This window comes from Phoca vitulina, unplaced genomic scaffold (genome assembly GCF_004348235.1).
Source record: "Phoca vitulina isolate PV1807 unplaced genomic scaffold, GSC_HSeal_1.0 scaffold7, whole genome shotgun sequence".
Lineage (NCBI taxonomy): Eukaryota > Metazoa > Chordata > Mammalia > Carnivora > Phocidae > Phoca > Phoca vitulina.
Genome location: NW_022589710.1, coordinates 46,069,968 through 46,095,900, shown reverse-complemented (window position 1 = coordinate 46,095,900; position 25,933 = coordinate 46,069,968). Strand labels below are relative to the sequence as shown.

Sequence of the window (25,933 nt, the reverse complement as noted above, 5' to 3'; positions counted from 1 at the left end):
ATTCAAACAGATGTTACAACACGGACAAACCTAGAGGATATTCTTCTACATGAAATAAGCCAGTCACAAAAGGACAGATATTGTATGATTCCACTAATATGAGGTACCTAGAATAGTCCGATTCATAGAGACAGGAAGTGAAATGGTGACTGCCAGAAGCTAGGGGAGAGGGCATGGAAGTTATTGTTTAATGAGTACAGAGTTTCAGTTTTGCTAGATGAAAGAGTTCTGGAAGTGGATGGTGGTGATGGTTGCACAACAATGTGATGTACTTAATGCTACTGAGCTATACACTTAAAAAGGGTTAAAATGGTAAATTTTATGTTATGTGTATTCTACCACAATTTAAAATTTTTTTTTAAATGATGGTACATGACTTCTAAGGCTGGGTCATAAAAGACATTGTAGCTTCTGTCTTTCTCTTGAGTCATTCATTCTGAGGGAAGCCAGCTGCCATGTCATGAGGACATGCAGGCAGCCCTGTGGAGAAGTCCATGTGGTGAGAAACAAAGGCCTCCTGCCAATAGCCAGCATGATCTCATCATCCATGTGAGAGTGAGCCATCATGGAAGTAGATCCTCCAGCCCCAGGCAAGCCTTCAGATGACTGCAGCCCTCTCGGCTGCTATCGTCATGGAAGAGCCAGAGCCAGAACCACCCAGTTAAGCTGCTCCTTAATTCCTGACCCACAGAAACTGAGATAATAAATGTTTGTTGTTTTAGGCTGCTAAACTTGGAGATAATTTGTTATGCAGTTACTCAGATAACACATTTTAAAAGGAAAAGAAAACTTAGCTTTAAAGCACTATCCTATCAGAGTGGCCTGCTTTCCTAACATGGCACATGTCAGGTTAGATTACCATGATGGCCTGCTATTGAATTACAATGCATCTCTTCACTAAAGCCTTAAGAGAGAGATTCTCACCTCTTCTATACTTAGAAAACTTCATAAAGTGTGGAAGTTTGATCAGTATGTAAAAGATATTTAACTATACATTTTATTTTATTTATTTTGGGGGTGGAGGGGCAGAGGGAGAGAATCTTAAGCAGACTCCATGCCCTGCGTGGAGCCCAACGCTGGGCTCAATCTCACGACCCCAAGATCATGACCTGAGCCGAAATCAAGAGTCCGATGCTCAGCTGACTGAGCCACCCAGGTGTGTTACAGCTAGTAGGTCTGTCAGAAGAGTGCCGAGCTGTTCAGATCTTGCAGCACAGTGCAGAGCAGTGTATATTTGCAATATGTGAGAGATAAAATGTGACATCAAGCTGGTACCAAATACAGATTGTGTGTTTATTTGAATATGAAGAAGCTTTGCCTTGTGAGTGTAGTCAGGGCTGTAAATAAATAGTACTACTCCAACAGCCACACAGTCCTGAAAAATGGCCAAGTGAGGAGTATAAGTGTAGACAGTTTAGTGGATGCTGTGAGACACTGCTCTACTTTAACATTGATTTCACTGGGTGGCATTTACTGGGCTGAGGACTGGCTTCAGTCTTTCAGTCCCTTCAGGTGTGTTGAGCATAGTGTGCTGCAAACACAAAAACGGTTTTTGTGGGAGGGGGAAAGATGGCGGAGGAATAGGGGACCCTATTTCAACTGGTCCCCGGAATTGAGCTGGATATCTACCAGACCACTCTGAGCACCCACGAAACCAGCCTGAGATGTAAGAAGATCTGGATCTCTACAAACAGAATATCGCAGGCAGTTGGTTTTGAGGTACGAAGTGGGGAGCCGTGATTCTGCGGGCAGATATCGGAGGATAAACGGCAGCGGGAGGGTGCCTGGACATAGGGATCCTACACCACCGGTGAGCGACAGCCTCGCGCGCTGCGGACGGGCACAGACTCGCAGACCGGTAGCGTCGGGAAAGAACTTTAGGGCAGCCCCAGGGGTGGAAAATAAGACCAGCGGGGTCGCGCACGCGAACCGCAGCCCCCTGGACAGAAACCCAGAGCGACGGTCGCACGCACGCGAACTGCAGCCTCCGAGACCGGAAACCTGGTGCGCCGGGGTCCAGCGGGTGAACTGCAACCCCCGGGGTGGAAACCCCGAGCGGCGAGCGGCGGAGTCGCGGGCACGCGAACTGCACTCCCCGGGACAGAACCCCAAGCGGCCGGGTCACGCACGCGCGAACTGGGAGCGGCTGGCGGTTTTAGAAGCACAAAGGGCAGAGACATGCCCCGACCTGGAGGCAGGAGTGGGAGCGCTGCCGAGGGGCGCACAACCCAGGCCGCTGCAGTTTATAGCAGCAGAGACAGAAACGGACGGTGTGGCCTGGAGAGCTCACTGAAGAACAGACTGCGGTCTCTCTGCTCTGAGGCAGAGGGTTGGAAACGGTCTCTTCTGCTCTGACTCGCGGAAGAGACGCGGAAAGCCGCCAGGGAAAGGCGCCAGAGAACAAAAGCCCCAAAGACTGATTCCCACCGAGCCCATCCCCCGCCACAGGGGCGCAGGGCAACTCCGCGCAAACAGGGTTGCCTGAGTAACAGCACAGCAGGCCCCTCCCCCAGAAGACAGGCTGGGAAAACAAGAGGCCAGCAACCCTAAGGTCCCAAGAAAACAGGTGCATCTGGCTTGGGTTCTGGTCAATAATTTGGACTCTATACATTCCCTCAAACACCCATCAACAGAATGACTAGGAGGAGGAGCCCCAAAACAGAAAAGACTCAGAGATTATGACTTATGCTGCAGATTTACAAATGGATGCAGATATAACCAAGATGTCAGAGATGGAATTCAGGCTAGCAATTGTGAAGACAATGGCTAGAATGGAGAAATCAATTAATGGCAACATAGAGTCTCTAAGGGCAGAAATAAAAGGTGAATCGGCAGAACTTAAAAATGCTATCAATGAGATCCAATCCAATCTAGATAATCTAACAGCTAGGGTAACTGAGACAGAAGAGAGAATAAGCGATCTGGAAGACAATATAATAGATAAAAAGGGAAAAGAGGAGGCCAGGGAAAAACAACTCAGAATCCATGAAAATAGAATCAGAGAAATAAGTGACACCATCAGGCATTCCAATGTCAGAATAATTGGAATCCCGGAGGGAGTGGAGAAAGAGAGAGGGCTAGAAGATGTATTTGAGCAAATCGTAGCTGAGAACTTCCCTAATCTGGGGAACAAAACAAACATTCGAGTCCTAGAGGCAGAGAGGACCCCTCGTAAGATCAAGGAAAACAGGCCAACACCCCAGCATGTAATAGTAAAACTTGCAAATCTTAGAACCAAGGAAACCGTCTTAAGGGGAGTTAGGGGGAAGCGATTCCTTACGTAGAGAGGGAGGAACATCAGAATAACGTCAGACCTATCCACAGAGACCTGGCAAGCCAGAAAGGCCTGGCAAGACATATTCAGGGTACTAAATGAGAAGAACATGCAGCCAAGAATACTTTATCCGGCAAGGCTTTCATTTAGAATGCATGGAGAGATGCAGAGCTTCCATGACTGGCAGAAGTTGAAAGAATATGTGACCACTAAGCCGGCCCTGCAAGAAACATTAAGAGGGGTTCTATAAAAGGAGAAAGACCCCAAGAGTGATCTACAACAGAAATTTACAGGGACAATCTATAAAAACGACGTCTTCACAGGCAACATGATGACAATTAATTCATATCTTTCAATAATCACTCTCAACGTGAATGGCCTAAATGCTCCCATAAAACGGCACAGGGTTGCAGACTGGGTAAAAAGACAGGACCCATCCATATGCTGTCTACAAGAGACTCATTTTGAACCTAAAGATACATCCAGACTGAAAGTGAAGGGCTGGAGATCTATCTTCCATGCCAGCGGACCTCAAAAGAAAGCTGGGGTAGCAATTCTTACATCAGACAAATTAGATTTTAAACTAAAGTCTGTAATAAGAGACACAGAAGGACACTATATCATTCTTAAAGGGTCTATCCAACAAGAAGATCTAACAATTGTAAATATCTATGCCCCCAACATGGGAGCAGCCATATACATAAGCCAACTGTTAACCAAAATAAAGAGTCATATTGATAACAATATGTTAATTGTAGGAGACCTCAATACTCCACTCTCAGCAATGGACAGATCATCTAAGCAGAAAATCAACAAGGAAACAAGAGCTTTGAATGATACATTGAACCAGATGGACCTCATAGGTATTTACAGAACATTCCATCCTAAAACAACAGAATACTCATTCTTCTCGAGCGCACATGGAACTTTCTCTAGAATAGACCATATACTGGGTCACAAATCAGGTCTCAACCGATACCAAAAGATTGAGATTATTCCCTGCATATTCTCAGACCACAATGCTCTAAAACTGGAACTCAATCACAAGAAAAAATTTGGCAGAAATTCAAACACTTGGAAGCTAAAGACCACTCTGCTCAAGAATGTTTGGGTCAACCAAGAAATCAAAGAAGAACTTAAACAATTCATGGAAATCAATGAGAACAAAAACACATCGGTCCAAAACCTATGGGATACGGCAAAGGCGGTCCTAAGGGGGAAATACATAGCCATCCAAGCCTCACTCAAAAAAATAGAAAAATTCCGAATTCACCAACTAACTCTACACCTTAAAGAACTAGAGAAAAAGCAACAAACGACGCCTAAGCCACGCATTAGAAGAGAAATAATTAAAATTAGAGCAGAAATCAATGAATTAGAAACCAGAAACACAGTAGATCAGATCAATGAAACTAGAAGTTGGTTCTTTGAAAGAATTAATAAGATTGATAAACCACTGGCCAGACTTATCCAAAAGAAGAGAGAAAGGACCCAAATTAATAAAATTATGAATGAAAGGGGAGAGATCACGACTAACACCAAGGAAATAAAAACAATTATTAGAAATTATTATCAACAACTATATGCCAATAAACTGAGCAATCTGGATGAAATGGAGGCCTTCCTGGAAACCTATAAGCTGCCAAGACTGAAACAGGAAGAAACTGACAACCTGAATAGGCCAATAACCAGTAACGAGATTGAAGCAGTGATCAAAAACCTCCCAAAAAACAAGAGCCCAGGGCCTCATGGATTCCCTGGGGAATTCTACCAAACATTCAAAGAAGAAATAATACCTATTCTACTGAAGCTGTTTCAAAAAATAGAAACAGAAGGAAAACTTCCAAACTCATTCTATGAGGCCAGCATTACCTTAATCCCCAAACCAGGCAAAGACCCCATCAAAAAGGAGAATTTCAGACCGATATCCCTGATGAATATGGATTCCAAAATCCTCAACAAAATCCTAGCTAATAGGATCCAACAATACATTAAAAGGATCATCCACCACGACCAAGTGGGATTTATCCCTGGGATGCAAGGGTGGTTCAATATTCGCAAATCAATCAATGTGATAGAACACATTAATAAGAGGAGGGAGAAGAACCATATGGTCCTCTCAATTGATGCAGAAAAAGCATTTGAGAAAATACAACATCCTTTCCTGATTAAAACTCTCCAGAGTATAGGGATAGAGGGAACATTCCTCAAGCTCATAAAATCCATCTATGAAAAACCCACAGCGAATATCATCCTCAATGGGGAAAAGCTGAGAGCCTTTCCCTTAAGATCAGGAACACGTCAAGGGTGCCCACTCTCACCACTGTTGTTCAACATAGTACTAGAAGTCCTAGCAACAGCAATCAGACAACAAAAAGAAATAAAAGGTATTCAAATTGGGAAAGAAGTCAAACTCTCTCTTTTCGCAGACGACATGCTACTTTATGTGGAAAACCCAAAAGACTCCACCCCCAAATTACCAGAACTCATCCAGCAATTCAGTAATGTGGCAGGATACAAAATCAATGCACAGAAATCACTTGCTTTCTTATACACTAACAACGCAACTGTAGAAAGAGAAATTAAAGAAACGATTCCATTTACAATAGCACCAAAAACCATAAGATACCTCAGAATAAACCTAACCAAAGAGGTAAAGGATCTATACTCTAGGAACTACAAAACACTCATGAAAGAAATTGAAGAAGACACAAAAAGATGGAAAAATATTCCATGCTCATGGATCGGAAGAATAAACATTGTTAAAATGTCTATGCTACCCAGAGCAATCTATACTTTCAATGCCATCCCGATCAAAATTCCAATGACATTTTTCAAAGTGCTGGAACAAACAATCCTAAAATTTGTATGGAATCAGAAAAGACCCCGAATCGCCAAGGAGATGTTGAAAAAGAAAAACAAAGCTAGGGGCATCACGTTGCCTGATTTCAAGCTATACTACAAAGCAGTGATCACCAAGACAGCATGGTACTGGCACAAAAACAGACATACAGACCAATGGAACAGAATAGAGAACCCAGATATGGACCCTCAACTCTATGGTCAAATAATCTTTGACAAAGCAGGAAAAAACATGCAATGGAAAAAAGACAGTCTCTTCAATAAATGGTGCTGGGAAAATTGGACAGCCACATGCAGAAGAATGAAACTCGACCATTCTCTAACACCATTCACAAAGATAAACTCAAAGTGGATGAAAGACCTCAATGTGAGACAGGAATCCATCAAAATCCTAGAGGAGAACATAGGCAGTAACCTCTTTGACATCGGCCACACCAACTTCTTTCAAGATACATCTCCAAAAGCTAGTGAAACAAAAGCAAAAATGAACTTTTGGGACTTCATCAAGATAAAAAGCTTCTGCACAGCAAAGGAAACAGTCAACAAAACAAAGAGGCAACCCACAGAATGGGAGAAGATATTTGCAAATGACACTACAGATAAAGGGCTGGTATCCAAAATCTATAAAGAACTTCTCAAACTCAACACCCAAAAAACAAATAATCAAGTCAAAAAGTGGGCAGAAGAGATGAACAGACACTTCTCTGAAGAAGACATACAAATGGCTAACAGACACATGAAAAAATGTTCATCATCATTAGCCATCAGGGAAATCCAAATCAAAACCACACTGAGATACCACCTTACACCAGTTAGAATGGCAAAAATGGACAGGGAAAGAAACAACAAATGTTGGAGAGGTTGTGGAGAAAGGGGAACCCTCTTACACTGTTGGTGGGAATGCAAGTTGGTACAGCCACTTTGGAAAACAGTGTGGAGGTTCCTCAAAATTTAAAAATAGAGCTACCCTATGACCCAGCAATTGCACTCCTGGGTATTTACCCCAAAGACACAGATGTAGTGAAAAGAAGGGCCATATGCACCCCAATGCTCATAGCAGCGATGTCCGCAATAGCCAAACTGTGGAAAGAGCCGAGATGCCCTTCAACAGATGAATGGATAAAGAAGATGTGGTCCATATATACAATGGAATATTACTCAGCCATCAGAAAAGATGAATACCCAACTTTTACATCAACATGGATGGGACTGGAGGAGATTATGCTAAGTGAAATAAGTCAAGCAGAGAAAGTCAATTATCATATGGTTTCACTTATTTGTGGAACATAAGGAATAACATGGAGGACATTAGAAGAAGGAAGGGAAAAATGGGCAGGGGGAATTGGAGGGAGAGATGAACCATGAGAGACTATGGACCTGAGAAACAAACAGGGTTTTAGAGGGGAGGGGGGAGGGGAGATTGGTTAGCCCGGTGATGGGTATTAAGGAGGGCACGTACTGCATGGAGCACTGGGTGTTATACGAAAACAATGGATCGTGGATCACTACATCAAAAACTAATGATGTATTGTATGGTGACTAACATAACATAATAAAATTAAAAACTACAAAAAAACAAAAAAACAAAAAAACGGTTTTTGTGCCACAGCAGGCTTTTGACCAACTTAGTGTTAGGGTTCCTTACTGGAGGAAGCCAAAGCTCAGATCCTAACAATGGCAAGCATGTTGAGTTATGGTTCTGGTTAAAGGAGAAAAGTCTTGACCTGATCCACCTACATTTTCGTGCCGCCAAAGACAGGCATTGGCTCAAGAGCTGCCCGGGTGGAAGTCTGGGCTGTGATTACGAACCTAGAGGCATTTCCGTTCATTCAGTATACATTAAGTTGGTGGCTACTCCGTGTCAGACGCCGCAGTGAGGGACAGGAGTATAAAGATGTTTAAGTCTTCACTTCAAAGGAGGTGGTAGAGGGAAGACATGAAAATGAATTATGACACAGTGTGACTGCCACAGCAAGTAGGCCGCCTCCATGTGAGATGATCGTAGAAAGTGCAGACTAAGGGTTAGCACTGAGCTGGATCCAGAATGACAAAAAGAATTTCCCAGATATAAATGAATGGGGAAGAGAAAGAGAGTGGAAACATTAGGTACAAAGACCCAGCAATGTTAAATCACACACCCACGTACACCTTCCCCTGACTTCTTTGGTTGACATTAATTAACAGGGCAGATACTGGGATAAAATCCCCTTAGAATGGCACATCAAGCACTTGAACTTTGCCTCCTCATCCTCAACCATCCGCTACTTGTGCCATGACACTGCACTTCAGGAGTGCTCTTCCCTGCTTCTCAGCCCTTCTCACCTAGCAAAACACAACAATCTATCCTCTGCAAGCCTACTCTGGTTTTCTTCTGATAGAACTTATGCCCCAAGGCCCCAAAATGCCCTTTGTTGGTATGTTTTTTGGACTGTGACTGTTCTTCACAGTGACTATTTCCTACCCACTGGACCAACCTTTCAACCAATGGAGTTCATCATTCTGGTCTCTCTCCACCCAGAGCGTGACAACATCACAGTCATGCAGTGTTTGCCGAATGAACAAATGCATGAGTAAATTAACATTCCACCAAAGAAAGGAAACTAGAATAAGCCTTTGGCGGAGTTAGAGGGATCACATGGAAAGTTCATCAGGTAGAAGATTTGAAGCCCTGGGTTCTAGTCCTTACTTTATTACCAGGTAGGGGTGAGAATTTACACAAACCACTTAACTTCAATTTTTAATACCTGCAAAACAGGGTATGGACAGATGACATGGAAATGTTTCCAGTAATTCCCATTTACTAAGCACTTACTCTATGGCAGGCACTTTCTAAAAGTGTTTTTCTCAGGTCGCTTAATTTTCATCTGCTCCTCAGAATATCCTTAGGAAGTAGGCATTCTGTCTTCATTTAGATGTAATAATAGTAGATTCAAAGAGCTTGCCCTCAGCGACATAGCTAGCAAGTGGCTAAAAAAGGGAGGGATCCGAATTGGTCTGTCTCTAAAATGCATGCTCTCAAATACCAGGTCATCACATTTAAATGTGAGATCTTCAATAATTTAAATAAAGGAATTTGGACCTTCTCAAGCCATGTGACAGCCCTAAAAAAACAGCAGTGCTTGCTTATCTACTTAAGGTGACGGGGACTGGGTGACACGTGGTGATGCACCAAACTTCAGGGTCTTGAAAGGGGGAGGAGCCTTTCTGGATGAAAAGTCTGAGCCCAGGAAAAGGAAGAAAATGCAGGAAGAGATGCCATGGGAAGGGGGGACTGGGGGGACAGCCTGGCAGGAAAGCAAGGGCAGGCACAGGCAAACAGGAAGGGTCCTGAGTGGGCTGCTTCTGAGGGCGCCGGGCTGGGCGGAGGGAGACTGATGAAGGGCCAGTGCTGCTGCGGGGCAGAACTTCGGGAGGCGGGTGGCCATCTAGGGAGAGAAGGGTCCACCAGGGCTGGCAAATCCAACCCAAAGCAGGAAATGGGATGGGTCAACCTTGCTTCGCTAAGAACGGAGGGGGTTGAAGAGAAAACTCAGCCCAGGGCCTGAGGGGAGAAAAATGGGGAGACTAGCAAGAAAAACAATGACCCCGCAGGTCTGAAAGGAAGAACCTGCAGACTTAGAGAGAGGAGAGGTGATGACAGAGAGGGCCTAGAATGGCCCATTTCACGCTTTAAACCTGTGCCAAGCTGAGTAATGCGGGACTGAGCTGGTGATTTACCTCGGCTCTGGGGAGATTAGTCTGTGCATCATCAGCAGCATAAACAAACATCACTATTCTACAATCATAAGTGCTCTTAATACCAAAGAGATCTAATCGTGTGCCGACCTTTATAGTTCACAAAGCACGTTCACATACAGGATGGCACCGAACCCCCACGACAACCCAGGCATCGCCACTCCCCACATGGCAAAGTGAGCCTTAAGTTTTGTCAAATGATTTAGCCCAAGTCAGGAAGTTCCAGGTCGACCTGGGACTGGCATTTAGGTCTTCCTGTTCCTGGTCCAGGGTTCTGGGATAGGAATAAAATCTAGCCTTTGCCTTTTAAAGACTTACATCTCAGGAGAGAAAGAACAAAGATATATATACATAGCTAGCTAGCTAGCTAGATAATTACACAAAGGAGCAGATACTATACTCCAGAAGAGTTTAGTCCAGAGGAAGGGGCAAGGCTGGGGGCAGCTGGAAACAGCTCGAGGCTACTGCAGACTGGACAGGGGGAGGGGATCACTAAGCAGGAAAGCAAGGAAGCAGGGAAAGCTCCGAGTGTGGGCTTCAAGGGGTACTTTGCCTACCTAGTCCCTCCCCACAGCACAGCAGTTGGCCAGGGCAATCATTTAATAAATACATACTGTTGACATTGTGCTAAACGCTGAAGATCCAAAGGCGTACAAAAGGTAGGTTCAAGACATTTACTCCAAGACCAAAAGTGTCAGGGCTGCTTGCTGGGGCGGGCTGGTGGGCGGGGGGGGGGGGGGGGGGGGTTGTCTGTCATCTGTGCTTTTGGAAAAGGGAGCTGTTCTATTCTCAGAGTGATAACCCAATCCATCAAAGGAATGTAGGACCTCCAGTTTTTCGAAACTTACTACTTTCCCAAAATAGAAGAGGACTCTGTTTGCCTCTCCTTTGGCAGGTGGTCAGAAAGGGTCACAGCTGAGAAGGGAAAAGGGAGCATTCAAGTAGCTATTTCACAGCAGAGTCATGTAAAAAGAAAAAGCAAGAGGGTTGTGTTTAGCAACTTGCTCCACAGTTTGGTATTCACCCTCCCAACATTCAAGCCCTGTTGTGTATACGATGCACATGTAGTCAAGAGAAAATGTGATATGGGAATAGAGTGAGGGGGCCCGCAAAGTGCTGAAGCAGCATACCTGGCAGCTGCTAAAACAAAACTTCAAAGATCTGGCTTCTTTGAAAAGCCATCAGGCAGGACCCCACCCACTCCCCCCCCCCCCCCCCCCCGCTAGCCACAGCTTCCCTGGGAGCTAGTACACGTAACCGCTTCCGCATGTTTGGCTCTGTTCCCCAGGGCTATAGCAGCTCTATAAGCCAAGTCAGAGCCTGGCCAAGCAGGTGGGGGCGTGGGGGTGAGGTGAGCGTAGGGAAACAAGTCCTCTCCCCAAATATTCAGCCATGGGCATATCTCAGAAAATAAAATGACAATGCTGGGATCTGCTTAAAAAATCCTCCTCCTCTCAGTCAGCCCAGCTCTGATTGGTTAGATACTAGTCATACAGAAGCTCTGGGCTTCCAAGGCTCCCAAGGCATCAGAATATGCCCCTCCCAGCACCACAAATTAGTTCAAGAACAGCATCTGTGGTAAATCTCCAGCTCTAAACAAAAGACGCTTGACATCTACAGAAGGGCCTAAGAGGAAAATCAGGAATATGCCTTTCTTGGAAACTCATTCCTTTTGATTTTTTTAATCCACTGACCAAGCTTGGGTCTTTATCACATCTTCTGGGTCAGCCGTCAGCCTCAGTCCTGTGCTATTTAATAAGGAAGCCATGAGCCTGTGAAAATGGGGCTAATAGGACTGAGCAACTGATTTTTTCATGTTATTTAATTATCATTAATTTAAATTTAAATATCCACACCTGGCTTGTGGCTACTGCATTGGACAGCACTGATCTTATTCACCAAACGTTTACTGAGGACTTTGTACAGGTCACTATAAGGACGTAAAATTGTGTAAGACTTGATGTCTGCCCCACAAAGCTTACAATCTAATATGACAGGTAAGACAAATATACAAAGAACCAGAATATAAGGAGGAGTGGCAAGTGTCATAGCAGAGATAAAGAAATGATACTTGAACATGGAGTAGGGAGATGGTGGCCCGACATTACGCCTCGGCCATACCAACCACGCAGGTAGTCTATCAAATCAAGGACAGTGAAAAGAGAGGAACCACTATAAAGAACACCAAAAAGCTGAACACCACAAAAACATACATTCAGTGAACACTCTAACTCATTAGGCAACCAATGTGAAAAGGCTGGAGGAAAGAGATAACTATCCCATTCTGGGCTGTCCAAGATGGTGGATACCCTTCCACTTGCACAATCTTCTAGGAGTGGCTCTTAAAAGACTCCTGTGGGTTAGGTGGGGGGGGGGGGGGACAAGTTTGGGGGTTAAAAAGTTCTCTGTCTTTTCCTTTTCCATATCTGCCTCTACCCCTCAGATGAAAGAGGACCTCTTGCTTGTAGGGCACTTTTGATTTTTGTATAACATGAAAGAACTGAATAGGGTCCAAAGGAGAAGCAATAAAGACCTGATGACATGGGAAGGGCGGGGCGGGAGGGCGTGTTGTGAGCTTTAAGTTCAATGGAGGAACTAGGTAGGGCTTTTTTTTTCCCACTGTTCAGTTCACTAGGATAGGAAGGGCCCCAAATTTCCATTCTCTAGGAATTAAAATCAAGCACTTAGCCCGAGCATCCTCTGAATTACAGTTTTTAGGAACAGGAGTCCAGTGGGTGAGGAGGGAAGAGAAACCCTAATGGCATTGCTCAAGGAACAGGGAAGACTGCAGAAATGCCCTACTGAGCCAAACCCTATACAGAACAGGGTGTGAACACGTGCAGATGCAGGCGAGGGGCAGGGTGTCCATCCACTCATTCCTTCACGTCTAAATTCCTTAATAAATATTCATTTAATATTTGTTCTTATTTTTAAGTCCCTACTGCTAACCAAGGCGCTGGGATCCGATAGTAATAAGAAACTTACACTTCTGTTGAAGGAGTGACAGTTAAGTACAGAGTAAACTAATAGGGGGAGGGCTATGGAGTGGCATATGCACAGAAGTGCTGAGGGCAAATACACGACGAGGCTTATTTCTGATCACTGCTGAAACTGAACGTGTAGAGAGAAATAATACTGGAATAATACTGGGAAGTTTGGGACAAGATGCAGGTGTGCGTTTTGGAAATCAGGCCAAGTTTTTCTTTCTTTTTTTTTTCATTTTTAAGACTATGTTGCATTAGGTCTTTTTATTTCTTCCTTAAAAATTTTAATTATCAGAGAAATTACCAACAAAGAAAATCTTTAGATTTTAAATAAAACAAGTTAGAAAGCTGTAGACTTGAGAGGTTGAAGCCCAACTGTGCCACATTCATAGGCCATCTCCTCCAATTTATCTTTCTCAATAATAAAGCCAGTATTTTGCTGATTTTTCCCCCTAATTTCTCATTTAGCTGTGAACTGGAAGACAGCAGGAAGTATGATTAATGATACTTCCTAAGCTCCCAACACCAACTTCAGGACTTTCTAGTTATACAAACTGAAAAATCTCCTGTACAACAGAGCCAACTTGTGAATTTCAGTTTCTATCACTCAAAACTCACTGTTTTGACCAATGCACGGTATTTCAAACAGAAACACTCTGCTTCAGCCAGACTGGTCCCCATTCCCTGTCGCTTGCAAATGTTTACAACACCTTGCACCTTACGGGTCTTCTCCCTCCTCTCCTGTCCTTCACCTGTCCGTAGCCTACACACAGTCAAGGACTGAATTTATACTCTACCTTAAACCCTTCCTCTGCAGAGTCTTCTCTTTCTACCTGTCTTCAGTACCTTTTCTGAACTGTGACTCATCTGAACCTATGTGCCCTCTTTTAATCACTCACTTTGCATTTTACGTGCAAAAAGTAAACACACATTTAGGGCAGTATTTTTTATACCACCCTGCTGAACTGTCACCTCTAACTTAGGAGTGTGAATCACATTACTTTGATCCTTGAATAGTGTTGAGCACAAAGTAAATGTGCAATTACCTCTTAATTTGTTACTATTAGCCTCTTCGCCCACCCACGCCCCATCTGCCCTTCCAGATTCCGCTCATGCCCCTTTCCTCTCCATGGACCTTTTGTCAGCTTCTCCAGTTAGTGGTCAATTTCCCCTCTGAACTCGTACCTACAGGATAACCCTCTTCTTCAACAATTAAGCACATACTGTTTCACAGTACTTGCATTGATAGGGACTATTAATTTTCCTCCTTGAGAACAGAGACCCTAACACCTCCTTCACAGCTCAGCCCAGTGTCTTGTGTTTAGAAGATATAACATTGTTTTAACAACTACCAGATGATGCCATTTCCCAGCTGGGATGTTACTTAATGCCAGTTTTACCTTTCCTTTTTTTCAAATATTTCAATATACTAATTATTTGGTGAAGAAGGTAACAGAACTCTTCTTTTGGGGGCTAGTATTCCAAATGCATTGGGTTCATGTAGCTAAGCAAGATATTTGAGAACACTAATAATATAGACAGTCTTTCATCTACTCAATTTTCCTTGGTGCAAAGTTCCAGAAGAACATAATTTGATTTCCTCTAGCCTTTAAGTACATCCCACTTATTAACCCCCTTTATGGTTTCCTTACCTGCTATGCCAGAAAGGCTGCTTTTCTCATCTAAATCCTTCTAGATTATAGTCACATTACTGAGATTCACCCATATTTCATTTTCATCACGGAAAGATAGTAAAACTTATTTTTAAGAACCAGGCCAAACATGGTATTGATTATTGGCTTTGAAGCCAAATTAATACAAGTCTTAGCCTGATAATTCATGAAAGCCAAAAATATCCCCTTACTGTGTCTGAAGCAGAAGAATGGTCCAATTAAGACAAGAGTTCTACTGTTACTTATTACGAACCCCAGGGGCCTGCCATATGATGTGACATTTTGAATTCCTAGGCTCTCATACACTGCTTCTCTCCCACCTCCAGCTTTCCTTGCATCTCCCAAAGAACACTTGGCTCCATATTTAAATGTCCTTTTAAGTTTAGCTTCTCTTCGGTTATCTTTCTTCAGGAGCATTTTCATGGTTTGTAATCAAAATTTTAATTTATGGATACTAACTTCACAATAAAAATAGATCGTGTAAACCTCAGTGTTGTGTTATGATTAGGTATACCTGTTTTCCCTACTATGTATCGAGTCTAAGCATTACATGAAGTGGTATAGGAATATCATGTCCTCAGCCAGTCTAATTTTACATTTCTTTCTTTTCTGGAAAGGGAACTAAGAATTATCAAGAACCTATACCCAAGCCAGAACCTATGCCAAAACTGCTTCTCAAAGTGGCTGCAAGGGAAGAGAGGATCTTTACTCCTTTTCAGATACTATCAGTCTATTGTTTTCTTTTATTAAAACATAGGTACAGGGAGTTTTTTCCTTTTAGCCTCTTAAATCCTAGGACTTAAAAAAAGAAAAAAAAAGCAGGGCGCCTGGGTGGCTCAGTCAGTTAAGCATCTGCCCTCAGCTCAGGTCATGATCCCGGGATCCTGGGATGAAGCCCCGTGTTGGGCTCCCCTGTGCTGTCTCTCTCTCTCTCAAATAAATAAATCTTAAAAAAAAAAAAAAAAAGCAATGATTTCTTAGTTGTACTTAATTGGTAACATGCTGAAAGTCTTAACAAAAATAAGAGTAGGAGGGGCACTTGGGTGGCTCAGTAGGTTAAGCATCTGACTCATGATTTCGACTCAGGTCATGGTCTCGGGGTTGTGAGACTGAGCCCCAAGTTGGGCATGGGGCCTGCTTGGGATTCTCTCTCTCCCTCTCCCTCTGCCAAATAAAATAAAATAAAAAGAAAGAAGAGTGGGAGGGAGGATGGAGGGAGAACAGGGTCTTCAGCTACAGGTTCAGGAAAGCTGACTGGTCTTCCTTCTAGAAATTCATGGAGTCAACAGTAAGCTTTAAAACTGGATCATCAATGTCTCTCTACAGGAGTCAGAAAGAAAGATAGAGTGTTTCTTCACCACTCTGATTCTTTCCAAGCTCTTTCAAAACTGGTGAACGCAGTTAACTTGCAAAGAAGAAGAGAGGAAAAACCATGTGAGAATTAAACTGAATTATGAATTAAGTAACTCTGATATAATTTCTTAATTCTAGAAAAGGAGTCTCATTCAGCTTAATATGTAGACTTTTGTCATTCAGGCCTCTTAGAGCCAAAATAATCACCAACTGTGGATAGATATAAAATTATAAAGTCAACAGTGAAATAAGATAGGGTCTTGGGCGCCTGGGTGGCTCAGTTGGTTAAGTGACTGCCTTCAGCTCAGGTCATGATCCTGGGGTCCTGGGATCGAGTCCCACATCAGACTCCCAGGGAGCCTGCTTATGCCTCTCCCTCAGCCTGCTGCTCCCCCTGCTTGTGCTCTCTGTCAAATAAGTAAATAAAATTAAAAAAAAAAAAAAGATTTAAAAAATAAGATAGGGTCTTGCCTCCAACAATGACTGTGTGCTTGCACGTGGGTGTGCACAAGTGTACACATGTGCCTGTTTTAATCCTAAGGAAAGGTAAGGTGGTTTCTCTTTGGTACTTTGGGGGGTAGGGAGGAGGCATACTGAACTGAAAAAACACTACACTGGCACACCGCAAAGCAACCTGCATTTTGGCTTGCAGATAAGAAAAGATCTGCTTCTTTCACTCCTGATACTAGGCCCAAACATTCCCACACATATTTTGCCCAGGCTCTGCTATGATGTCCAGCCAGCTATCTTTGACACATTTCCTAGGTTTACCCACATTCCTTCAATAGGCAGAAGCCCAATCATTCTGGCCTTGGCACAAACACCTATGGCCCTCAGCTCTCTCGGGGAAGGAGGAATTGTAGAATCTGTCACAGAGCTTGAACTGACACAGAGCATAACCTTTGAGAGGTTATGCGTCTGGTGGAGTGAGAAAAGAAGCAGAGGAACTTTAGATAGAAGTACAGGCCTTTATCACTCATGTGCTGAAGAAACATTTTACTCAAGGGGAAGGAATGGTGAGAGCTAAGACTCAGGAGGAGGAAGGTCAAGTTAACTTGATTTTATGGGAAAGAAGGAAGGAGAATAAGAAGTGAAATAAGAAGTTCTACAGAACTCTGAACATGAAAGAATTTCCTTTTTTTTTTTAGGCCCCCCAAAAGTGGTTTCTTTTTGTGATTGTGCTCTTTGGCTAGAGAGTGTTGTTTATATAACAGTATAAAGTACAAAATTATAAGCTCCAAACTCCTCCAGAGAAAAGCTCTCCCAAAGCTCGACCCCCAGGATAGATGGAAAATATGAGTGTTTACTGGCTAGAACATCGAGCTGCAGTGGAAATTTCAACATTCAAAAGAAGATAGCAGAGAGGAAGGGCCTGGTGAGTAGAAAGAAGTCACCCTTCAACAAAGGGGTCAGAGAAAAAGGAAGAGTCTCCTGTTGGCTTCACTCTGATGCTTTCCCTTCCTCAGCTGGAAAGGCCACAGCTCTGTGATCCAGCCCAAGGAGCACACCACCCACAGGTAATGGCTAGTTCCCTCTGTACTAGATACTAACCCAAGTGGGTAGCAACACCATATCCCAAGCAAGTCCAATTTCAACTTTTTTTCTTCCGGGGAAGAAAATGAAATGTTATCGACAACCTACACCAAAACCAGGCCCTAAACTGGCTCCTTTCACATACACTACTCAATTAAATCTTATAACAACGTAATGAGGTAGGTATTATTTGCATATCTAAGCAGATGGGAAAATTGTGGCCCAGAGAAGCAATATAACCTGCCCAAGGTCACATACTTAAGTAAGGCACATCCAGGTCCGTCCAACTCAACAGTTCACTATTACATCATGCCATCTTCCTCATAGGGGTCGACGGCCCCCTTTCCTACAAAGTTAACACACTCTTAAAGAAACAGAAGCATTTCAAGGACTAGGTTGAGGATAATCCCCCTAGAGAGGGGCAGAGGATAGGAGCAAAACTTTGCCATTTTAGCCACTAAATATAATTTTTGTGGAACTAAGGGGCTCTCTTTTAAGCCCTTACAATACTCCTTTTTAATGCAGTAAAAAACACCTAAGTTTAAATGTACCATCTAACCATTTCTGTGTGTACAGTTCAGTACATTCACACTGTTGTGCAACAGAGCTCTAGAACTTTTTCATCTTGCAAAACTGAAACTCTGCAGCTATTAAATGTTAATTCCCTCTTCCCTCTCCCTGCAGCCCCTGGCAACCACCTTTCTACTTTCTGTTTCTATGATCTGGACGACATTAGACACTTTGTATGAATGGAATGATACAGTATTTGTCCTTTTGTGACCAGCTTATTTCACTTATCATAATGTCCTCGAGGTTCACCTATGTTGTAGCAGGTGACAGGATTAAATCCTTACACACTCTTCTTGATATCTTTTCTTTTAATTGCCTGTGCCGTCAAACTGAAATCTTTGCTATATGCCCCTAGACACTACTCTGTAACTGTTTCATGTGTATATACCTCCTTTTCTCTGCTAGATCGTCACCTCTGAGTGATCAAAAACTAGGTCTTCCAAATCTTTTAGACCATACCCAGCACCCAGGACTACGCTGAGAACATGACAGATAGACCACGGACCGTAAGCTCTGTGAGATCAGGCACAGTCCTGTTTTATTTATCATGACTCCCCAGTGCCTAACCAAACGCCTGACACATGGAAAATGAATAGGATGCATTTTTGTTTTTCTAAAACAACAAATTCAGTATTTTCTGAGGATTAAAAATGAAAAGATGGGAAGTCAGAGACCTGACTGTCCAGCAACATTTGTAAGAAATAATCTAAAGGAAGGGAGAAAAGTATTAGCTAAACTAGAATCAAAATCTCTGAAAAACTTGTTCCTATGAATTATGTAAAGTAGGGTATCAAACTCATTATAATTTAGTTCTGGAGAGTGAGAGAGCAGAGAGAGAGAGTGACATGAAATATACCCCAACTTCTAAGATTTGGCGCTTCACTGTACCCCATTCCCCCCTGCTGTTCTCTAGAGTGGGGGCCAGCCAGGCCGAGCACCCCAAGCCCATGATGTCTTGCCCTGTCGCAAAAAGGAGTAACAAACTCATGGCTTTGCTTTCAAGCTCCCCCACCTTTAATATCGAGGAACAGACAAATCCCCAGGTTGCATGTGTGAAAAAGCCAGAGATGGATAAAAATAATTCAATGACAAATGCTGGAAAAACATACAAAGGGGCAGAAGCCAGACATTCGTGGGATTCCCTGACAGCTCGATCCACAAGGAAGGGTTGGACTGGAAAAAAACAGGGCCTCAGGTTCCTGCCAAGCCGTCTGAGGCCCTGTCCTTCCCAAATCCTTCCAAGCAGCAGCCAAGACTTTACAGTAACCCTTCCAGGTCTCACAAAGAAAGATGCACTGTGAGCCTGCTGAGCGCTCCTCACCTAGAAAATACCCCTCCCTGACGTGGTCCAACTCCATGCAAGGCTGGCCGTACTGGGGAGATACCTCTGCTTATGGCTTCCAGCCCCTAACAACACCCCATGGGCCCAGAAAATGTATAGTTAAAAGGCAGCCTGAAAAATCCTACCCATCTCATTGGCTGAAGAAAAGCTTAGATACCCAGGTATCTGCATCTAGAAAGCAAAATTGATCCCTTTAAGAAAAAAGAGGTCACGAACCCTTGGTACCTGCATCCTGGAGGCCCTATTGTCTAATTCTAAATCGGCCTCACTTAGAGGTACACCTCAGGCTTCTCAACATGTGACTGATTTTGGCCCTGACTACTTTCTCTTCTGGAGAATGGCCTGCAATTAATCTCACTTATTACCTCTGAAAAGTAACAACAGAGGAATGGCTGGCCAAGTCCAGCTCCAGAGCGTCTAGGGAACGGCAAGCTACAGGGCCAGGCCTCAGACTGTCTGGGCAAGTCGTGGGCTCTCTGCCTTCCTCTCCCACAACAAAGCTTGAACAGGGACTCCAGACAGACCAGAGGAACCAAGGGATTTGAGGAGCTGGGCTGAGCTCACACTGACCCAATGGGAGACAACAGCCCTGAGGCTGCATTTGGGGGTGGGGGGGGTTCAAAACAGCTGGGGAAGAACAAGGTTGTCTGGTGAAAACTTGTGTGATCCATAAAATTGAGAACAATAGCAACACCACAGGGAAATGAAAAATAACACTATTTGCAGAGTTCTCGTGAGTCACCAGTTTTCATTCCTGTGGCTACCAAGTCACTGAATCCTCCAATATGCAGATGAAAAGCACAGCCAGCGAAGGATTCTCTTTATGTCTTGTTACTGTTTACAGGACAGCCCCTGGTTTAGGGAATTATCAGAGCTTATCAGCACTGGAATCCACTGTTGCTATTGTAGATGAACTAGTAAGAGTACCTCTTATTTACTTAGCACCCACTTCCAGGGAGATCAAAGTGCCTTAAGGGCAATCTAAAAGCTCTCAAAACAGGCTGGTTTATCCGTAAGTATGCTTATCCAATAAAAAGATTAAATGAATGGTTTAGGGTCACTTAGTGTCAAAACCAGTCATAAAACTCAGATCCCTAAGCTATTAATCCCATATTCATTGAACTTAGTCACCCTTACTACTAAGAGAGGGGCAACAAGAGACTATCCACAAAACAGTGACTTACCAGGTAAAAATGGAAATTGGGGTATGGTACTGGGTAGAATGCCTGCTGGAGGTCTGGCTGTGGCCCAGGTCACAGCCAGCTCTGGAAGGACCCTGGAGAATTCACTTAGCACTGCTTTGGGGTGGACACCTCTGGGAATTCCACAAGCTGAGCCTCCAGGCTGTTCTGGCAACCAGAGGTTACCCGGGCTCAGAGGAAGGTTTTCGGGGCTACCCTAGACTGAAATGGGACCTTACAACTGGCCCTTCGGCTTGAAGAGCAGGTGACAAGAGGGCTGCTTTGGGTACAACTAACCCAAAAGGGGAAAGGCCCAGGGACTGCAGGGGCCACTTTCTGGTACTAAGGGCTCTGAAGTCAGTGGTGTAATGTGCTATTTTCCTGCTGCTCATAAGCACAGTCTGGCTAGGAGAAGGCCATTCATAGTGCTGGACTCTAGGTCTGGGCTCTGCCCTGGATGGATCCCCACACCTTTCTGGGTTTCAGCACTGCCAAACAGGTGCTACCAAAAGAAGTCTCTAAACCCAGTCATGATGTGGAGTTTTGACATTTTGTTTATAGTATGGAAAATGGCTACAGCCTTGTCATATAGGCAGATAATATCCCCAAGATTGCAGGGAACATGTTTTCCATAGAAACAAGGCTCTGATTGTAAAATGAAAATGGAATATTTGGAAATATTTTATATGGAAAATAAAGCTCTATGGTATAAACAGAATTCTTTTTTACGACTTATGTTTTAGGAATGTGGTTATTCTGTAGACCGTAAATCACCAAACGACAGCCTTCTGCGAAGAGAACTTCGTGGGAGGATGTCCCGTCTGAAACAGTCCTGCCTCTTGGTCTTCAACTCTTCGTAACTTTCAGTTAAGATGATTCTTTTCACCCTTGACCACAACGATTACTGGTATGAAAGACACTGTACTCAAGCATGATGTAATGTGCTTATGTTTATGTTGCTTCCTGGGCAGAGTCTCTGCTTCCCAAATTAGTTCCTTCAGTAATAATTCTAACACCAACAGATACTTCAACAGCAAACAGGTATTTCCTTCATGCCCAGGTCTTTGGCCGCCCCTTGCAACCACGAGGCAAGGCAGCACGCTAAGAGGTGGCCTGCTGGCAGAGGCTGACAGAGCTGGCGCGGGGGTGGGGACTTGGAGGGACATCTGTGGAAGAGCTTCTTTATTCGGAGGGAACAGAATACCTCATCGTAACAGTCACAGTCCTCTCTAGCTCACTTCACTCAGGGACAGATGCAATTAAACCCATTTTGAATAGCCACTAATGCAAGATGTACTGGGAATCCATTTCTTACGTTTTTTTTTTAAATAGGGGACTTAAAATATGGATCAAGACTAGAATTCAATACAGTGGCTTCTTTTCTAATTCAGAAGTTGCTTACTTTGTGGCCAGAATCTATTTGGATTTTATCCTCTGCCAATTTGCTCAACTACATAAAGGCCATTTCCTTCCCACTTCCCAAATGAGCATTGTCTAGGGAGACTGTTTTGAGTTTAATTACATAACCTAGATGAAAATATAAAAAACAAATATGTCCTTCAAAAAAAAAAAGAGTCCAAAGTTACTGAAATGCAAATGTAGTACAAGGTATAAACAAGAATGAGGAGACAAGGAGAAAATGTCAAAAGTCAAAACAAGAAAATGTAGACTACAGGCAAGGATTGAACACAGGACAAATTCTTCCTCTTTCACCCCAAAGTGAGCTTACTGAACTGTATCAGAAATTTCCTTTGCCTTTGATTTGCCCGCAAACTGTCTCATGAGTAAAACGAGGCCCTCTATTCAAGTGCCAGAATACTAGGACAGACGGAAAGGTACCTGTCTCCCAGGCATCAGTGCAGGGAGTTCAAGGTGGGAAAGACTCTCTTCAGACCCAGGCTGTCTTTGTGACCCAAAACGATGACTCCACAACCCTTCACATACCTGCTTCCAGGAGGGGTGGAGTGGCTCTCAGGAGCTTGGGGGTCTGACTGTATTGACCATGTCGGGCCACTAGGACTGATGACAGGCCGAAGGGTGGGGGGGGTTGAAGCACTGCTTCTGTTTATGACGCCACTTGCCAAATTCAGGTTTGTTACCTAGAAATGAAGTGAGGGGAAATAACCTGATTTTACAGCGTTTTCGGAAAGTATCATTAAAAACAGATGGAGAAAATCAAGTCAAGTTCAGGAGATGCCAATTCATCTGAGCTAAAACAGTGGCTGTGACCAAGGCACCTATTAAAGGCTGGCTTCTGTGCACACCAAAGAGGAGAAGTGAGGGTGGCTGGTGTCAACAGAAGTTACCACGTATGTATTCTGCCCCTACTGTGTGCAAAGTGCTGGACTGTGCCAGGTGCCATGAAATACAAAGATTAGTAACAAAGACAGCAAGGGTTTACTGCGTATTTACTCTGTGCCAGGCAAGGGTCTGAAACACTAGGCAAACTACTTAGCCTCTCTGGCCCTGTTTCCTCATCTGCAACTTCTAAATGCGCAATACATTTTAGTTATACATAAGAAGAATGATTCTTATGACATATAAAGAACTCATTGATTTAGAAAAAAGATGCACAGGCAAAAGAAAAATGGGCACTGACCCTAATAAACAATTTACAAAAAAGGAATATAATTAGTCAACTAAATATTTAAAACTAGTCATTTCCACTGGCAATCAAAGAAATGTAAATTACAAGGTAACATTTTTGTGTATACATGGATATACAATAATAAAAAATATACTACCTAATAATGGCAAGGGGTGATATTAGATATGTACTTATACTATTTATGTGACTATAAATTGGTAGAATCTTTCCAGAATTTGGCAATATATTATTAAAGGTATCAAAGTATTTGTACTACCATCTAACTTCTAGCAACTGTGCTAAAAACTAATTGCCCATGATTAACGATGGTGACTATTACAACTGCAGTTACTATTTAGCAGAACTTACAATGTCTGAAGCTCTGTGTAAATGAGTACATTATATACATCCTATTTTAAACTGTCATAATTCTGTTGGTAGGTACCATTATAATCCCCATTTACAAAGAAGGAAACTGAGGCCTAGGAACAAATGGCCAAACTAGAATCTGGACCATGGTCTTTGGAACTCCAAAGCCCATTTTCTTACTCATAACACTATACTGTGAACAGATTTTGAAAACAAGCATTGATTTTAATATTGGAAAATGGGAAGATCAAAATGGCTAGCAGTGTTGTTAAGTAAACTTTGCTCTGTCCATATGAGGGAGTATTATGTGTCCATTACAATTTTTCGAAGAATTCTTAATGATATAGAGCCATGCTGATATCTCAAGTTAAAGAAAAAAAAAATCACACTCTGAAACTACAGAAAGCAGATCCAAGTTTCCTTCAACACACGTACACACAGATATATAGTTGTGAAGGGCATGGATTACTTTTATAATCCAAAAGAGAAAATGTAAGTTATCATGAGAAATACAGATGTGAGGTGAGTTAAAACCTGTGAGATGAGAATGAAGTCAGAAAAGAAAGGACGTTTGGAAAAACATTTCAAAATCAGTTGCACAGGGAGAGGATGCTGAAAAGAGGGAGGGCACAGGGCCGAATGGAGGGTGTTGGGTGTGAGACGCCACAGCCAAGTGGCATAGGAGATGGACATTCCAGGAAAAGTATTCTCCTAGAAAAATGTCCTAAGAACCTAATAATTTTGACATTTATAAATAGAAGAATTCTGGAGCGTTGTCGTGTTTTCTTCATCCGAAAATTCTTTTTTTTTTTTAAAGTTTATTTTATTTATTTATTTATTTATTTGCGAGATTGACAGAGCAAGCATGAGTGAGGTGGGGCGAGATGGGGGGAGGGGCAGAGGGAGAAGCAGGCCCCCCGCTGAGCAGGGAGCCTGAGGCAGGGCTCGATCCCAGGACCGCAGGATCATGACCTGAGCTGAAGGCAGATGCTTAACTGACTAAGCCACCCAGGTGCCCCTCATCTGAACATTCTGAAAGAAACATAAATCATTTTTGGCAACTGTACAGCGCCTCATCCCTAATTAGAGAACTCAGTACGTGAAAACAACCCAGGTCTAGGTCTTCACACCAAAGGACTCAAATATATTTCTGGGGAAGAAAGCGTTTTCCATAGGTCAGGAATGATTCCTGGTGCTTGTGGAGGCTGGGGTCCAGGACACTCGGGCTGTGCCCTCCAGTGTGGGCCTGTCTTTAGAAGAAGCCTCAGAAGCTAACCTTGGCTTACCATTTCTGACCCCCTTCTGCTGCTATCAGGGGAAGAAGACACATAGGGACTAGAGAAAGGGTGGGGAGGGAAGATACCGGAGCAGGTTATGGTAGTATTCTCTGGTCCCTGGAGTCTTTGAAGAGCCTTGCCTTCTTCCTGCACCTCGGGGGCAACAGAGGTCAGGTTGTCAGACAGTCAAACTGCTCCCTGTAGGACTGAATGCACTCCTGCCCCACACTGAGCCTTCTTCCTTCTTGCCCTGCTCCCTGGCCGTAAACATCAGGCCTTTCAAATTAGACATGAGCTTGCAGCTTATAAAAACACTACAGAGTAAGAAAGGTCTTTATGATAACTAACAGCTTCTCCAATTACTGCCTCCATCAGTGTGCCAAAGCCCTAATAAAAGAGGCTTATTAATAATTTATAGTGGAACAGCAATAAAATAAACAAAATGTACACACTTTACCATGTTTAGTATAAACTGTATGGTTTAGAGATTAGTGAATGGGAAGGAGAAGAAATATCAGATTTGTTGAATCTTCTCTCTTTTGGCAAGGCCACCCCTAATTTAAACATCATCATTTTCATCATAATAGCTAAGTTACTGAATGTTCACCGTGTGCCATGTATCAGATGTCCTTGCATTGTCTTGATGTGTATTATCTCGTGTAATCCTGAGAAAGCCCTCTGAAGCAGGTTCTACTGTTACCCCCATTTTACAAAAGATGAAACTAAAATCAGATAACTCTAAGGGTAAGCAATTGCACAAAAATCACAATTGCACTAAAAATACCCACTAAGTGCAGGGCCAAGATGAGAACAGGGACTGTTCTCCTCCAAGTGCATGTGGTGTACTTTTCCCAAATAACATGGTTTAATATTTGAGGTCTTGCAGTACTAATGTCAAGCACTTATAAGTGAGGTTTTATATCTCACTCCTTACCCATTACTCATGGAAGCAGATACTGTTATACTCCCTTTCAGAGATGGAGAAACTAAGGCTCAGAGAGTTTATAGTAATTAATTTGCTCAAGGTTACATAACAGTTGCAGAACTGGTACTCTTGTTTTAAAATCCATTTTCTAGGGACGCCTGGGTGGCTCAGTTGGTTAAGTGTCTGCCTTCTGCTCAGGTCATGATCCCAGGGTCCTGGGATTGAGCCCCGCATCGGGCTCCCTGCTCAGCGGGAAGCCTGCTTCTCC

At 43.3% G+C, this 25,933-nt stretch overlaps 1 protein-coding gene across 18 annotated transcripts in view; it reads right to left on the bottom strand.

Moving 5' to 3' along the window:
- The window catches only part of TTLL5 (tubulin tyrosine ligase like 5), a 274,403-nt gene that overhangs the window by 111,846 nt on the left and 136,624 nt on the right, over positions 1–25,933 (bottom strand). For 17 of the 18 annotated variants that reach the window (XR_004299582.1, XR_004299581.1, XR_004299583.1 and 14 more), the window contains one exon: positions 22,452–22,606. The exons of the other annotated variant lie outside the window; for it this stretch is intronic. Coding sequence is in view for 14 of the 17 variants with exons in the window: in XM_032405630.1 (XP_032261521.1) it covers positions 22,452–22,606 (155 nt within the window). In the remaining 3 variants the exon portion in view is untranslated. The remainder of the gene's footprint in view (positions 1–22,451; positions 22,607–25,933) is intronic. 18 annotated transcript variants of the gene reach the window in all.